The sequence below is a fragment of the Narcine bancroftii genome, chromosome 2 (genome assembly GCF_036971445.1).
Source record: "Narcine bancroftii isolate sNarBan1 chromosome 2, sNarBan1.hap1, whole genome shotgun sequence".
In the NCBI taxonomy this organism is placed as follows: domain Eukaryota; kingdom Metazoa; phylum Chordata; class Chondrichthyes; order Torpediniformes; family Narcinidae; genus Narcine; species Narcine bancroftii.
In genome coordinates, this window is record NC_091470.1 from 16,578,191 (window position 1) to 16,596,090 (window position 17,900).

The 17,900-nt window shown below is 45.9% G+C and overlaps 1 protein-coding gene across 28 annotated transcripts in view; it reads right to left on the bottom strand.

The window, feature by feature from the left end:
* Nucleotides 1-17,900, bottom strand: part of LOC138753237 (neurexin-3-like) — a 2,173,925-nt gene that overhangs the window by 128,673 nt on the left and 2,027,352 nt on the right. For 15 of the 28 annotated variants that reach the window (XM_069916009.1, XM_069916007.1, XM_069915992.1 and 12 more), the window contains 2 exons: nucleotides 17,164-17,256; nucleotides 10,973-11,286 (listed from right to left, as the gene is read on the bottom strand). In XM_069916009.1, the coding sequence (XP_069772110.1) occupies nucleotides 10,973-11,286; nucleotides 17,164-17,256 (407 nt within the window). The remainder of the gene's footprint in view (nucleotides 1-10,972; nucleotides 11,287-17,163; nucleotides 17,257-17,900) is intronic. The other 13 variants (XM_069916002.1, XM_069916001.1, XM_069916000.1 and 10 more) reach the window with 2 other exon arrangements.

A 17,900-nucleotide genomic window follows, 5' to 3' on the forward strand; every position in this document is an offset into this window, starting at 1 on the left:
CATACACATGATGAGATTAACTAATATAAATGAATCTAATATGTTTAAAACACGTTGAAATTGATGTTTCCATGTCTGAGACATAAAAAATTTTCAAAGAAATAGATAATATAGAAGCAGGGAAGTTGTTTCCATAGTCATGTGGGACCAGAACTGGGGGACAAAGCCTCAAGGCTTGTATCATTAGATTTAAGACAGAGATGAGGAGGAACTGCTTCTCCCAGAGAGTAATGAATCTGTATAATTCTCTGCCAAAGGAAGCAGTAGAAACTGCCTTAGTAAGGATATTTAAGGCATAGATAAATTAATTTTTGAAGAATTGTGGAATTGAGGGTTCTGGGGGCCTTTTACCTTTTACTGCTCAAGATGCCACAAAGACAGTTGTGCCATAAAATCCTGATTCAAGAACCTGGCACGTAAAAACCATCCTTTCTGGAAAGCCTGGCAAGTGCAATGAACCCACGCTTCATTCGGTGCAATTACATCACAATTATGTCCTGCACTTTAATTAGGAGACACCCAGTTTGTCGGCAAATTCTAATACTGAACCATTGAGTGTTGGCAGAAATTCCACTATCTACCAACCGAGACCACCTAGTTTCTGAACACGGAAAACAACAAGCTGCCTGGAGAAAGTTATTGCTTTAATCTCCACAGAGAAGAGCCCAAAGTCACTGAATACATTTTGGGACTGGTCGCAGTCAAGCTGAGAATGTTTTTCAAATCCCATGACATTTATTGTCTCGCAGTGAAAGAGTGTTTATGACACTGTTATAATAATGCAACTTCATGCCTTGGAAACGGTTCCATAGATCTCACTCACTTCCAGAACGTTAAGCCAAAAGGGATATTACCCAAACATTAAATTTCCGAGTGAGCTGTCAGCACTGAAATGAGTGGAGAGAATGAACAGTACCGGAACAGAGAGGTTATATTCATCAGGAGGGAATGAACAAGCCTGGAAACATGCAGGGATAGGCAGAAGGGGCACTTGACAGATGTTAAGCAACAAGGAATCTGCTGGAGTTCATTCCAGCATGTGCAACCTCTTGGGGGTTCCCATGTGGGCCCAAGGGAGAACGCAGAGAAGGTGGTGCGAGACTGGGGTCGTTATATGAAACTCAAAGCCATAAAAATATTCAGCGTAGTTGGAATGTAAGACTCACCACCTCAGGCAGCTGGTGACAAAAGTGGGAGAGATGAGGAAACTGGACAAGCTCACAGGGGAGAATGGCGAGAGAGCGTTAAGGGAATGCTCACGGTGGAATGGTGACATGTTGCTGTCTGTGGGAGTGTGTTGTGCAATGAGTGTCAGTAACGGTGTCCACACTTAAAAAGAAACATTATCTGAGGGGCAGTGTATTGGGGGATGCTGAGGTTGGAGGAACCTTCAACTGAGTATAGGACAAGGTGAACATTGAGGTCTAACTCCAGACCCTACTCTATTCCGCCAAGCAGGAATAGATTCCTGCTTTTATGGGGGGGGGGGGGTCCCTGAACTTTAATATACTGAGATAACTTATTCAGAAATTCACCCAATAAAGATAAATAAAAATATATTCAGTGCGGGAGCTGTGAGAATTAGAATTTATTGTCACAGAAATGTCACAAAATTCATTGTTTTAGCATAGAACAAAGAAGACGACAATACAGTATGGACCTTCAGCCCTCAATGTTGGGCTGACCCATATATTCCTCAAAAAAAAGTATTAAAAAATTATAAACAAAGAATTCCGGAGGACCCAGAGTTGTTCCTGTTGGGAAACATAATGGACATAAGACTTGTAATGAAGCTGTCCGAATTCCAAATCCAATTCATGATGATGGCATTGGATTGGCCAGGAAGTGCCTCGCGGTTACGTGGAAATTAGACTCCTGCCTGAGCATTATCACTGGAACATGGAAATGCAAAGCCATGTTCCTCCGCAGAAAAATTACTTACAACTTAAAGTAAAAAGTATGATACTTTAAAAAAAATTTGGCAACCATACTTAAATTCCACTGGAGCACGATTATAGTGTGGACCATCGTGTCTCTCCACCCTGCCTTCCTCGTCTATCCTTCAATATCGGTGGGGAGGAGAGGGGGTTCATCCTATCCCAACCAGGAAGAGTCAAGAAAAGAAAACAGCCTGAGCTCGGGCCGTTGGGTTGTGACAAACCCATAAACCCCTGATACATGTTTTACACCTTTGTTGTGAGTGTCTCGAATGTCGCTTGTAACTGTGGTTAGTTAAGTGTTAAATGTTGAGGGTGGGGGTGTGAGGGGGAGGGAGGGAGGCGGAAAGAGCATGAACTCTGCAGAAAACTTTGTATCGAATTGATAATTGTAATTTGTAGTCATTGTTAGCACTGACACTGATAATAGTTTGAGTTTAAGTTTGGAAAATCATAAATAAAATATTTTTTAAAAAGTACTAAACCCTTCCTATCCCATAATTCTCTTTTGCTCAAGCCAAAATAAATGTTCATTGTATAAATGTTTTGTAAAAGCAATTTCCAGGAATGCCCGATCTCCTGGAAAGTGGATAGCCCCGAACATCAGCAGAAGGGTTGGGGATCGTTGGTGCAGACACGTAGTTAAATGTAAATTATTGAAAAGCAACAGTGAGACGACTACCCTCCAGGTCACAACGGGGCACAACATGAGTGGCTTCAGCTGCTTCAACATCCTGGAGGCGACAAGGTCTCAATAGCAAATGAGCTGATGGGAGTGGGCAGCCTGAGAAACAATCTGCCCACTGGTCTCTCAAACTCACCTGGGTGGGCCACTCTCCACCTGACTCACTCACCTGGGTGGGTCTCTCTCCACCTGACTCACTCACCTGGGTGGGTCTCTCTCCACCTGACTCATTCACCTGGGTGGGCCACTCTCCACCTGACTCACTCACCTGGCTGGGCCACTCTCCACCTGACTCACCCACCTGGGTGGGTATCTCTCCACCTGACTCACTCACATGGGTGGACCACTCTCCACCTGACTCTCTCTCACCTGGGTGGGTCTCTCTCCACCTGACTCACTCACCTGGGTGGACCACTCTCCACCTGACTCACTCACCTGGGTGGGCCACTCTCCACCTGACTCACCCACCTGGGTGGGTCTCTCTCCACCTGACTCACTCACATGGGTGGACCACTCTCCACCTGACTCACTCACCTGAGTGGGTCTCTCTCCACCTGACTCACTCACCTGGGTGGGCCACTCTCCACCTGACTCACTCACCTGGGTGGGCCACTCTCCACCTGACTCACTCACCTGGGTGGGCCACTCTCCACCTGACTCACCCACCTGGGTGGGTCTCTCTCCACCTGACTCACTCACATGGGTGGACCACTCTCCACCTGACTCACTCACCTGGGTGGGTCTCTCTCCACCTGACTCACTCACCTGGGTGGGTCTCTCTCCACCTGACTCACTCACCTGGGTGGACCACTCTCCACCTGACTCACTCACCTGGGTGGGTCTCTCTCCACCTGACTCACTCACCTGGGTGGGTCTCTCTCCACCTGACTCACTCACCTGGGTGGGCCACTCTCCACCTGACTCACTCACCTGGGTGGGCCACTCTCCACCTGACTCACCCACCTGGGTGGGTCTCTCTCCACCTGACTCACTCACATGGGTGGACCACTCTCCACCTGACTCACTCACCTGGGTGGGTCTCTCTCCACCTGACTCACTCACCTGGGTGGGTCTCTCTCCACCTGACTCACTCACCTGGGTGGACCACTCTCCACCTGACTCACTCACCTGGGTGGGTCTCTCTCCACCTGACTCACTCACCTGGGTGGGTCTCTCTCCACCTGACTCACTCACCAGGGTGGGCCACTCTCCACCTGACTCACTCACCTGGGTGGGTCTCTCTCCACCTGACTCACTCACCTGGGTGGGCCACTCTCCACCTGACTCACTCACCTGGGTGGGTCTCTCTCCACCTGACTCACTCACCTGGGTGGGCCACTCTCCACCTGACTCACTCACCTGGGTGGGTCTCTCTCCATCTGACTCACTCACCTGGGTGGGTCTCTCTCTCCACCTGACTTACTCACCTGGGTTGGCCACTCTCCACCTGGCTCACTCATCTGAGTGGGTCACTCTTCACCTGACTCACTCACCTGGGTGCATCTCTCTCCACCTGACTCACTCATCTGGGTGGGTCACTCTCCACCTGACTCACTCACCTGGGTGGACCACTCTCCACCTGATTTATTCACTTGGGTGGGTCACTTCTCCTGGGTGGACCACTCTCCACCTGACTCACTCACCTGGGTGGGCCACTCTCCACCTGGCTCATTCATTTGGATGGGCCACTCTCCACCTGACTCACTCACCTGGGTGGGTCACTTCACCTGGGTGGATCACTCTCCACCTGACTCACTCACTTGTGTGGGTCACTTACTCTTGACCTACTATCACATCCAGGCTACAAAAGGTCTGGGGCAGTTTCAGACAGATGCCTGGGGAATGAATAGGGAGATGAAGGATGAGAGAAAATGGTCTCAACCTTCCCAGTATTCCCTGTTACTCCTTCCTGGCCTCTCGCCACCTATCTCCACTTTAATCTCACATTCCTTTGTGAAGGAGATGCATAACCTGTCGCATTACACCATAGAGTATATATTGACCTGATCAGCCATTGCCTTAGAACACCAGAGACCCAGGATCAATGTTGACCTCAGATGCTGTGTGTGTGGTGTTTGCACGTTTTTCCTGTGATGAGGGAGTTTCCTCCTGGTGCTTCCATTTCCTCTCACGCCCCAAAGTTGCATGGATAATTAGTCTCCATTTAGCTACCCCCCCCCCCACCCCTTCCAATGTGTAGGATAGTGGTAAAACCTGAGGGGAGTTGACTAGATTGTGGAGATGAGTATGGGATTAGTGTAAATGGCTGATTGATGGTCCAAGTGGATGTGATAGACTGACACTGTACTGACTCTTCAATTCTATCCGATGTGGGAACATAATGCATTAAAAAAAATCTCCTCAACTCCTCCCTGCTTCACAGAATTATGTTAAACAGTGTCCCTGTTTTACCAACCCTCTGTAAATCTCATTGGTCAGATGTCTGAACACCAATTAATACTCCCTTGAACTTTTCTCTTGGGAGAGTAATGGTTAATTTCAGGCTTGCAAGCAAGAAAGTTATGAGTTTAACGATTTTCAACTGGCTTTACATGCTCTCAAAAAAGCTCCTCAACGTGATTATGTTGAATGAGTTTCAAATCAGGGGAATAAGTAGTTCTTCTGAACCTAATGATAACAAGAACCTCAGTTGTATTGTTGCAATTGAAAAAATAGGAACTTTAGAGTGAAACAAAACAAGGGCCAGGCCATGTGCTTCCTTCAGCCTCTCCTGCCATCCAATACACAGGGCTTACCTCCTCCCTAATTCTTTACACCTCAATTCCCTCATATCCAAAGATCTCTGGCAAATGACACAGCTATCCCACAGCACAAGAGACCCAGGTTTAATCCTGACCTTGGGTGCTGTCTGTGTTAAGTTTGAATGTTCGCCTGGGATTCCTCGCTTCCCAAAGATATGCATGTTGGTTGGTTAATTGACCACTGAACTTTGCCCTGAGCATGCAGATAAGTGATAGAACCGAGGGAGAATCCATGGCAATGTGGGGAAAGTCTATGGCAATCCAGAGAGAGACCATGGCAATGCAGGGAAAGTCCGTGGCAACACAAGGAAAGTCCATGGAAATCCAGGGAAAGTCCATGGCAATGCGGGGAGAATCGATATCAATGCAGGAGAGTCCATGGCAACATGGGGAGAGTCCATGGCAATGCTGGGAGAGCACATGACAACATGAGGAGAGGCTATGGCAAAGCGGAGAGATTAGTGTCATATTTGTGTCTAAGGCAGTTTCATGGTTATCATGGATGCAGAGGGCTGAAGGGCTTCTTTCCATGTTGTACATCTCAATCTCAACATTGATCAACAATCCATCAGATTCTCTCAAAGATTTCTGAAAAGTCTCAACAGCCCTTATTCCGGGACGTTGCCCGATAGTTCTAAGCACTCCAGCCTATGTCGTTCATGCCTCTCATGCATTTACATGATTCATTGAGACAATCTCCTATTGTTTAACTGCAGGAAGAAAAGTCCCATTCTGATCAATCATTCTTGTTTGGTCAAACACTTTGCTGTTACATATTTGTAGTTTGATTGAATATTCATAACCTGAGGTCCATTGCATTTACAAATGGAAGGTGCAAAGCAAGCTGAGAATTGCCACGATAGGGCAAGACGGTCATCCATTTTAGAGAACCAGGGTAACTCAGTAAACTAAATCTATAACAAATGTCATGGACATCTCTACAATTACAACCAAGGAATGTATGAATTCTGCAGGCTACTACATACCACGCCTCACCCATGAAGAAGAGAAATTATCCTCTCTCCTAGCAGTTACGCAGTCTCATGGGGAAAAATAATAGAAAGTAAAATGGAAAAAAATCTGGCCCATTTGGGAATAAAGTCTCCATAAGTGACTGAAACCACCCTGGCAACTCCATGAAGACTCATATTTTTATCTTACTGAGCAAGAGCTGATTCACTATCTGGTTAAACCCCTCCCTCCCCCTTCTCTTTTTTTTAATCTCCCCCACCTTCACTTTTCTCTCATCCCCTCTGACACCTTTCTTTTTCTTTCCCCTTCCTATCACACACCTTCCTTCCTCCAGCCCCCTTCCCTTTGTGTCTCTTATTACAGGGCAACTTTCTCAGCCCTCTATCCCCTCCCCCGGCCTCAAGGGTCTGACCAGCAGACACCTGTAAGCCCGTGCTCCTTCCTTTCACCCCCCCACCCACCTTATTCTTGCGTTAATAAACAACAGTCTACACCTTGACCCTAAGACAAATTTGATCGTTCAATATTTTATTCTCTACGATCGTGCCATCTCCAGGCATTTTCTGCTGGAGGGTAACAGAAGTAGCACGTGGAACGTTAACGATTGCCAAACTCTCCACAGAGGCCGGCCATTCAACTGCACAGAATGGTGTGGCTCCAACTCCACAGCCAGAGACAAACCGTGAAGAAGGCCCACCAATGCCTAAGTCTGAGGGGATCTGGCATGTCATCATAGCCTCTATCAAGCATCTACTGGTGCCCTGTGGAAAGTATATGGACTTGTCGCATCACTACCTGGTTTGGGCATTTATGTTCCTGGGGAAGGCATCATAAGAAATAGGAGCAGGAGTTGGCCGTCCAGCCCGTTGAGCCTGCTCTGTCTTTCAGTAAGATCATGGCTGATCTGATCACTGACTCAGCTTCACCCACCTGCCTTTTCCCCTATCCCTTCATTCCTTTTCAATGTAAAAATCTATCTAACTGAACCTTAAATAAGTTTAATGAAGTCGCCTCAACTGCTTCCCTGGGCAGAGAATTCCACAGATTCACTCCTCTCTGGGAAAAAGTTTTTCCTCATCTCCATCTTAAATCTTGAGGCTGTGTCCCCTAGTTCTGGTCTCACCTACCAGTGAAAACAATTTTCCTGCCTCTGTCTTATCTCTCCATTTCATAATTTTACATGTTTCTATAAGATCTCCTCTCATTCTTCTGAATTTGAGTGAGTACAATCCCAGATGATTTAATCTCTCTTTGTAGGTCAACCCCCCTCATCTCCAGGATCAACCTAGTGAACCTCCTCTGGACTGCCTCCAAGGCAGTAGGGAGCAGGTCCATCCCAGGCTCTGACACCACCCTCCCCATCTGTTGAAGGCATCTATATGAGGCGCTATCTCAAGAAGGCAGCCAACATCGTAAAGGACCCCCATCACCCTGGTCACAACCTCTTCTCACTGCTACGTTCGACCAGAAGGTGTAGGAGCTAAAGACAAGTTTCCATAGGTTCAAGAACAGTTTCTTTCCAATGGCAATCATACATTTGAACTTCACTTGTTGCACTAATCACAGGCTGCTCCAACACCACAAAAGGACAGTCTACACTACTGTAATCCCACATTTCTTTTTCTGGTAACTAAATATTTATTATCTCTCTTTTGTATTTACAGTAGAAGTCCTAAAATCTGGGTCAGACTGGATTTTTGGATTTTCAGGTAATACTTTTAAACTCAAATTTAAGGAGGAACAAAGAAGAGATGGACAGGTCAATTTTAATTCATTGGCAAATACAGCAGTTCTAAAGAAAGATAAAGTCAACAAGCATGGTTGTGTGTTGCCGCCGTGCATCTGTGGCGTTTACGCACACATGCAGATCAAAGCCTGTGAAATGTAAAAAGACCGAGAGATTTTGAAAAGTCTGGATTTCTACTTCTCTTTTCAATTTAAGATCTACTATTGTCATCTTTCTCATCTGCAGCAAGTTGGTTTTTCCGGTGAGTGTGTTGTATGTACCCTGTAAATGACAGTAAGCTCATTATCGCACACCCATCCCACCTCCCTGCAGAGGCTTTATTGAGGGTCTGATGTTCAGAGCAAATTGGGGCTCGGTTAGTGGGAGAGGAATCTCTCAAAAGTATAGCCAGATCATTTCAGATCGAAATGCACCTTACATGCTGGCAAGACTACTTGTATATGACGAGCCCCTGAATTTCCATCTCAAATGTAGGTTTTGAGCTGTACTCACTATATAAGACTACCCCAGGTCTTACTGCCCCAACAGTCCTTTATCAACCATCCCACTAACCAGGAGTGATGCTGTCACAATATTTTAAAAGACAGTAAAGCTTAATTTTATTAGCCTATTTAAAATAAACCACCTTTAACAGGCTGGTTAAACCCTGTACAGTGATCGCATTCAGACCGGGTGGATGAGCCTCATGAGGGAGCGCTGAGACTTTGCTGTTAAAGAACAGATTTTATACTTGACGTATGACAATCCCTGGTTTTGGGATAACATTTTTAAAGATCAATACCCATCTTATACACCAGCATATATGGTATACAAGCATGCTGTTAGTGTGAATGGGCTAGGTGGTGGCTGATTAACAGAACTGGCATACTGAGGCCTGATACAGTGACATCCCAAAGGGACAAAATGATTGATTTAGAGTGTCCTCTCTGTGATATAACCGTGAAACCCCTGGTGCAGTTTTGGTTAACTAACTACAGGAAAGATATTCATAGGACTGAAGGAGCGCCGAGAACATTTACTAGGATGTTGCCCGAATTCCAGGAACTGGTTAAACAGGTTAGGACTTTATTCCCTGGAGCATAGAAGAATGAAGGGAGATTTGATAGAGGTGTACATAATTAGGTGGGGAAAAGATAGCGTAGGAGCCAGTCGACTTTTTCCACTGAGAGTAGGTGAGATACAAACCAGGGAGCATGGACTAAGAGTGAAAGGGGAAATGTTTAGGGGCAACTTCTTCACACAGAGAGTGCTTGGGGGTGTGGAATGAGCTGGCAGCTGAAGTGGTGAATGCCGCCTCAATTTTAAGATTTAAGAAAAATTTGGACAGGTACATGGATAGGAGGGGTATGGAGGACTATAGACTAGGTGCAGGTCAGTGGGACGAGGCACAATAATAGTTTTGCACAGACTGGAAGGCCCAAAGGGCTTGTTTTTCTGTGCTGTAATGTTCTAAGGTTCTATGTAGTAAAGAATCCATTTGCTTCACTCATACCATTCAGCGAAGGAGCTCTCCTGTCTTGACGCAATCTAGTCTCTCAGTGACTCCATAGCCATTGCTGACTGCTAGTTAGGGATGGGCAGTAATGCCAGTTTTCCCACCAACATTCTCACAAAAAAAGCCTGGAGTTTGAAGCTGGGAGAATTACATTCACGATCAGTAAGACTCCAATTATCCAGGACCCTCTATGCCGCATTGGCAGAGTTTACTGACTTCTAGACATTATTTCTATTTAAAACCAAAATACAATTCCAATTCCCTTTTTTCAATGTTTTACAGTTTTATAACAGAAGTTCCAGTAATCCATGCAAGTTTACAGGGAATGCGAGATCTGGAGCGAGTGACCGGATTGGAGACATGGGAATGAAGGATATGCCAGTGAGTGAGATGGAGGCATGTGAGTGGAAGGGAGAATGGGAATGGGAGCCTGGATGGAGCCAAAAGGAAGTGCAGTAGGAGGGAGCCTAGAGACCAGGGGCCCAGTAAGTGGATGAGGAACAGAGCAAACATCACATGGTCAATCAGATTTCCACATTGTCACATGGCAAATTATGGGAATTAACTATAACTGGCAGGAGTAGAGCAATTCATAGAACATGAAACAACAAGACTGTGTCAACACCAATCTCAATAATGTCTGTTGGAATGTGCCCCCTTTCTCTGATCTGGGACCATGGCCTCTGGACCAGTATGCCACCTAATTCAGGGGGACTTAGTGATGGGCAATAAATGCTGGTCTTGCCTACATCCCTCACACGAACAAGCAATGTGACAAGGAAATGCATCTTTACCCAGGAGATCAGCTGGAACTCCCCCTCAGAGCAGACTGCAGATGCTGTGGACAATCAAATCTTTTCAAGATTTAGATTTTCTCAAGGGAAGCCTTGGGAAGGGAACAATAAACAATCCGCTGGAGGAACTCAGCGGGCCGAGCATCATCAAGGCTTGATGAAGGGATCCAGCTCAAAGTGTTGACCATTCTTTCTCCCCCATGGATGCTGCTCTACCCACTGAGTTCCACCAGCAGATTGGGTTCCCTCCAGATTCCAGCATCCATAGTCTATTGTTCATCTCTTGAGGAAAAGAAAAATGGCCTTGATCTAATTGAACTCTTAGAACATTGACTGGCACAGCACAGAATGTTGTGATGATCTATGGAAACCTACTCTACAACAATCTAATCTTTCGCTACCTCACACCCATAACCCTCTATTTTTCTTACATCCATGTGTCCATCTAAGAGTCCTTTTAGCACTGGCTACAGGGGCTGTTCCCATTGAAATGTCAGAACAGGAGCTCTTCCCACTGACAAAGCAAAGCTGAGAAACACCCCTAGCAAACAGACGGTTCGCTGCGGACGCCAAAGATTACCGGGTTGACCTTCATTGTGCCTCGGACCTTCCTGGCTGTGGTGGTCGCCATGGTGGTGGTTGTTGCCATGATGGTGGTGGACATTTCAGCAGGTAAGGTGGTCACCGATGGATGGTTGACAATCACCGCCGATACGTCTCCGACCAGCCGCACCGTCCCATTGACCTTGACGTTGGGGTGGCTCTCTGCTGCCATGTTGAGGACCTTCAAGCCATTGTAGTAAAGACCAGACATCTGCCCCTGGAAAGGGCGGCTCCTGTTCTTCCCCCCAATGGTGATCAGGGCTTGGGTGTTGAAGATGGTAAGCATGCGGCCTGCCAAAGAAAAGAGGTATTACCACATTCATTGATCTGGCCGCCATGCCAACATCACGCCCATTTACACATACTGTACACTGGTTAACCGCCCATGATTAAAGTAGCATTCTCTCCTTCCGCAAATATGCATCCTCCTCCAATCATGTTGCTTGTTTGAAGCATGGTATTCAAAACGATGGAAATTAAACCTTGCCTTGGTTATCTGAGATTTAACCATTCCCATTGCTCTCTCCATTCTCTGGGATACAGCGACTCAGGTTTGGGGAGAGGCTGGAGAGACTAAGTCTGCTCTCCCTGGATGTTAAGAGGAGACATGGTTGAGATATATGGTTGAGAGGGGCTAGAGAGCAGGCAACTTTCCCCAAGATCAGAGGTGAGTGAAACGAGGGGACATAGATTTTTACAGAGGTGCATGGAGAGGAAGGTTTTAGAGGGATGTTGGGCCAAAATGGGACTAGCTTGGATAGTCAGCATGGCTGAGTTGCTCAGAAGGGCTGGCTTATGTTCTGTGTAACTCTGTATCTCTCCATTTCAAAGAGCAAGTAATTCAGAGAAGATCTGAGGGAGTTCGTCTTCACCCAGAGAGTGGTGAGTTTCACCAATGTCCCACACAAATGGTGAGGCAGAGTCGCTCACAGCATTTAAGAGGTGCGCAGATGGACCCTTAAATTGCCCAGGTGTCAAAGGCCATGGGACAAGTGTGGCAAAATGGAATGGACGAAGATGGGCACCTACTGGTTGGTGTGACTGTTCGGGGTCCAATGGCCCATTTCCATGCTGCATGGCCCCATGACCTCTCCTGCCCTCAGGCAAGGGAGAATGGAGGCATCAGTTTACCTACCTATGCCCACAGATGATGATGTTACCCAGGTGATGATCTTCTTCACTGGTCATTTTAATCTTGCCCGCAAATGCTTTATTTTTTTCTGGGTTGCCAAACTAATATACTTAAGTCCCATTTTAAACAAGAAAACCTACAGATGAGTTGAGAGTTGTGCGCGTAGGTGCTGGAGAAACTCAGCAGGTCATGCAGCATCCATAGGAAGTAATGTTTCAGACTTGAAGCCATCATAAGGAATTCCTGACAAAAAGCTCAGTTTTACATCCTATACTAAGGTATCAAGGGTTTTCTCAACCTTGGGTGAAGTGGGAGAAGTATTATAAATCAGGCGGGCTGGGCAATGCACTGCCGCACAGGTGCATAAATGTGGTGGGCTCCAGCTGAGGCTCGGGGTGGGGGGGGGGGCTTGGGCTGCTGGCCAGGCATTGGCTCCATCGCTCAGGCAGGTGCGACGGTGAGTGGGGCTCCCGAGAGGGCTTAGGCACTGGCGGCTTCCAAGCGCCTCGGGAATTCAGAACCGGGGCCAAAAAAATGCGATCTAGAGGCCGGCCCTGGAGCTCGGATTCGCCGCTGATCAAAAAGGCCATTATGGGAACACGAGAGGCAGCGACATCAGAGGAGCTGGCGAGATCCGCAGCCACTCGATGTCTCCGACGGGACTTTTGTTCCACGTTCTTGTTTCAATAATGTTGCTGGATTACTTGGTGATGCTCTGTTTGCTTTCTCAGAGCAAACAAAGGAAAGACTTTCGTGTATCCTGTGCACATGGCAGTAAATTGAATCTAGAAACCGGTGCAGGTCAATACCCTGGAACATTAACTCTGGTTGCCTCTCTGCAGGTGCTGACTGACCTCAGGAGTGTCTCAAGCACACTTTGTGTGTCATAAAATGGATTCATTTTTTTTAAATTTAGAAGTGCAGCAAGGTTACAGGGCCTTGTTTCCCACAAGTCTGTGCTGCCCAAATACATCCATGTGACCAATTCACCTACTAACCCCAAATGTCTTTGGATCTGAAGGATGGATTTGAGTGACATGCTAATATTTGAATTGCCATTATTCAGCCATCACAATTAATGCTCTTCAATATGGGAACACGATGGACTATGTAGTTATACTGCTTCAGGAGAAGGTCAGTGCATAAGGTTCAATTCTCCCTCGCCTGCATGAAAAAGATCTCAGGGTATATAATGTCATGTATGTACTCTGACAATAAATCTAAACTTTCAATACACAAATGTATTGGAGAAACTCAACAGGTTTCATTGAAAGTGAAGGGTAACCTTTGCCAGGCTTGAAACGTTGGTTACCCTTTACTTTCTATGGGTGTTATGTGACCAGCTGACCTTCTCCAGCATGTTTGTGTCTTGCACTTGACCCCCAACGCCTGCAGATTTTCTTGTTTCACTCTCGGTGGAGAAGAACTCGTCTTCCTTGAGGAGGAAGGGGCTAGTGGAAGAGAGCATCTGAGTACTCATTTTAAAAGCAGGGGTTCAGAACTTGTTAGCCTGCTGAATGACGTGCCCATGCATGCACATGGACACAGTACTCCTTCATGCCAGTACAGAGTGGTGCAACTCGGGCCAGGCCAGTCACACATCCAGGCAGTGATACAAGACCAGTGCACTTGTTGTGGAAGGGTACCCTTGAGAGGATTGGCAGAAATCCCACTGAATTCCACAGGAATGTTGATTCATAGCGGTAGAGCAGCACGGAGGTTCGAGACACTGCGTTGCAGCTCCAGTGACCCACGTTCAAGCTGACCTCTGTGTGGAGCTTGCACGTTCTTCTTGTGATCAGGTAGATCTCCCCCCACTTTCCAATACTCTGATTCCTTCCCAGTTTTGTGCTGGTAGGTCGATTAATTGGTTATGTAAATTACTCCTAGTATAACTAGGTAGCAGGAAAACCAGTGGGGAAAGAATGGGTAAAAACAGAAATGCAGAAGAGGTAACGATATATTACCGATGTTTCAGGCCTGAGCCCTTCTTCAAAGAACAAGCAAAAAACAGGAAGGCATCAGAATAAAGACAAGGCTGGCTAGGGGAGGAGTCTAGGCTAACAAAAGGTGTTAGTTGGATATGATAAGAGGAGAGGTAAGAATTGATTTTGGCTCTGTGAAAGTAGACAGAGGGAAAAAGTGAGAAAGAGAGGGGGGGAGAGAGAGAGAGAGAGAGAGAGAGAGAGAGAGAGAATAGGTTAGAGTAGTGATTCCCAAAGTGGGTGGTGCTGTGCCTCCTCCACCCCAAATGGGGAGGGTGGAAAGATTCAAGAGGGCGGTGAGGAAGAAGGGGGTATTCCGAACCTTCAATCTGCTGCAAAGTTTAATGATGCAGTAATTTTCTGGTGTCGTAGTCCCTGGAAGGGCTGTCAGTTGCCGCAGCCAGACTTAAAGGTGGCAGCAAGTGAGCAAAATAAACAGCAACAAGGCATTCTCGCAAGAGCTGGGTTCGGTGGCCGCCACGTTGCCCTGGCGTCACTACCCCCCCTTAACCCCGCCCCTCCGCCCTCAGCGCCGCCACCAGCTCTCCCCCCACACCCCTGCCCAGTGCTGTTGTATGGGGGGGAGGGGTGTGGCCTGCGAGCTGAGGGAGTGGCAGCCCAAAAATGTTCAGAAACCATTGGGTGAGAGAGAAATGACAGGATTAATTCGGGCTGGAATCAGCCTCTTTGTCTGTTGTAAGAGTAAAATAATTAGGAGAAAAATCATGCCTTTTGTAGGCTTTGACATTTAATTGCCTTTATATACAGACCTTGTTAGATCTAGGGGTGTGTCATACACTTTAATTATTAAACAGTTATCTCCAATAATGCTGAACTCTCTCAGAATTGGCCAAACAGCTCATTAAAGTCGTTCTTTTTTCACATTTTGCCTGCAGTCAGGGATTGCTCTTTTACTCTCAATGCCTTGCCTGATACTGCATTTGTATTTAAATGTTTTATCTGTGCAATGCTCATTTAATCTAGTTTGACATCGCTTCTGAGTCTTCTTCCATCTTTTTTCCTCACCACAATATCCTTAATTTGGCAAACTACAGCTCGGATCAAACATTACATCGAAACAAAAGACAAAAGGAAAATTTTTTAAAAATACCTTACTTTAAAATTAGCAAACATTTATTGTGAGGATATTTAATGTTTGGAGGAGATTGCATGCCCGGCATTAAAACTCAGAAGCTTTGAGATTATATTGTGACAAGGTTACCATTTAAACCTTTGACGTAGAGCTCCCCTCTCCTGTATCCACTTGCTTTGAGGCAAGTTCCCTTCACTCTCAGTCAAAGGACTTGGCTGCAATCCCCCACCCCTACAGCTTCAGTTCACTTTCAGCACGCCCACGTTGTGGGAGGAGGCTGCCTGAACGGGAGAGGTTAAAACAAAGTTTTTGCCTAGGGACTGAAAGTTAATCTCCAGGACAAAATGGCTGGAGAAAACTCTGCATTAAAATGTAACAGTGAACTTAATGTGAACATGTTACCGTCTAGACTTGTGTAATATTCACATTTTTTGGGTCAAATTTGGGGGGGGGGGGGGGTTCAACTTTTGACCGCAGTAAGTACCTGCGTTGTTCGAGGCATCAGGAGCTTGGCTGGCCAGGACCAGGCGATACATCCGCGTTCAGGGCATTGGGAGTTTGGATGGGCAGCGGCCGGGATCGGATGGTAAGTCTGCGTTTGGGGCAACGGGAGCTTGGATGGGCAGTGGTCGCGATCAGATAGTAAGTCTGCATTCAAGGCATCGGGTGCTTGGATGGGTGGTAGTCAGGATCAGATAGTAAGTCCGCGTTCAGGGAACCGGGAGCTTGGATGGACGGTGGTCGGGATTGGATGGTAAGTCCACGTTCAGGGCGTCGAAGCTTGGATGGTCAGGCGATCAGGGCCAAAAAAAGAGGCGGTTGACTTTTACATGGGACATACAAAAACACATGACTTTTGGGCCAAGAAAGGGGTTGTCGAGTATTATACGGTATCGACGATTACACAAGTAAGTATGGTATTTATTGGTTGCAAAAGAGTAAAAAGATTGTAGGTGGGCAAAAAAGATGCTGGTTAATGAATAGTCATGAGGAATCCAATTGGGGGACCAGTGGGCTGTTGGCTTTCCAATTGGCCACACTGAAGAGATGGGAGCCCAGAGAATGGGAGGGCGGTTGCAGGTGAGAGGCTCGGTCCTGATTCCTTCAGCCCTAGGCCCAGCAAGCCAGCAACTCCAGCCTCACCGAACTTTTATCCAGGGTCTCGGACTAAAACTCAGCATCAGAGCCAATCCACTCTGTTTATGGCAATCTCACCATCGGCCCACACGCTCAAACAAACTCAGAGCTGCTCGTGGGATCTTGCTCTGCACAATGGCTGCCAAGGCATTCTTTGAACCCAAATGCCAACTTTACATTGTTCTGCGTCATAATTTCAAGGCAAAGGTTTAAAAGCAAATACTAAGAGGTTAATGAGCATCAAAGAAGTTAAGAATAAATAGAATAACCATGCATGCATCAATTTGAAAGTTAAGTTTGAGTCATACTTATGTTTACAATGAGCGTTAAAGGGACTTTAATGATTAGGACTTTGGGTAAAAGGTGATAGATATTAAAAACACTCAATTTAGATTAATTTGAAGTCTCTTATAAAATATTAAGTTGCTCCATCGGATGTAAAAAAAAGTCCACTTTAGATACAAGCTTATATTCTACAAATTTACCAGCACTCAATGAATTATCATGTAAAATGCATGTTATAATTCACCTTTTTAGAAATTCATGCATAATTTAGCAAGAAGCCAACACAAACTGACAGTCCCTTTAACTACAGTTTAATGAAGATGAATTATAAAGATATTTATCAATATAAAATGAAGTGACCAGAAGCAAATTATAAATTACATTAACTCAAGATGCTTGTTCGATATCAAAGATTATTTTTAAGTTACTTGTTTTACAATCAAGACTTTAATGCAAGCTTTAGATTTTTGCTATTTAAAATAAAAGAACGAACAGAAGTGTAAGTGTTAATGTTAAAGTTTTTAATGGAGATTTACCTTTCTCTTGTAGCCACTCATCAAATATTATTCCTCTGAATTTTTTTGGGACTTTCGTTTTAGCAATCGCCAGGCGTTCATTATCAATGTTTCCTTTAAAGTTTAAAGAGACAGTTTAAAAGAGAGAAATCTGGAAGGTCAAGGGTTAGTTATGAACATCTTAAATTTTAATTACAATTTGTTTTGTCGTGAAATAAATAAAGCCAGTCAACATCAGGTTTTTAAGGGCTGTTTGAGATTTATAATGTGTAGTATCACTGCACCAAGTTAACCCACTTTTAAATCGTTCTGCAGTTACAATATATTGAGGTTGTAATGGCATTAAATTTTCACCGTTATTTTCCTTAGTCCCGGAGGCCTAGTGGTGATCCTTTAACAGATTTGAACTGGGAAGAAGAACCTTTTCCTTGGGTTCAAATGCTCGGATAACTAGTCCAGTTGCTTAGTCGATGTGTTGGCTGGAGAGGTCAACAGCTCTTCCTCAAATATCTGAATGGGCTTGGCCAATCCGTTCCTGCACCCGCTCTGGCTTTCAGTGAACTGACGGATGATCCAAGAATGTAGTCTACACACTAGCTTGTCCATCACAGCAGTCTGGCTTTGCACCCAAAAGTACCCCTCCATTTCTGGCTTCACCCTCACCCCCTCCCCCCCCCCCAGTGACCTTTCTCCCATCCGTGTTGAGCATGCCTTCAGCTGTGTCAGCTCCGAACCTGCCCATTCCACCCTTTTGCTTC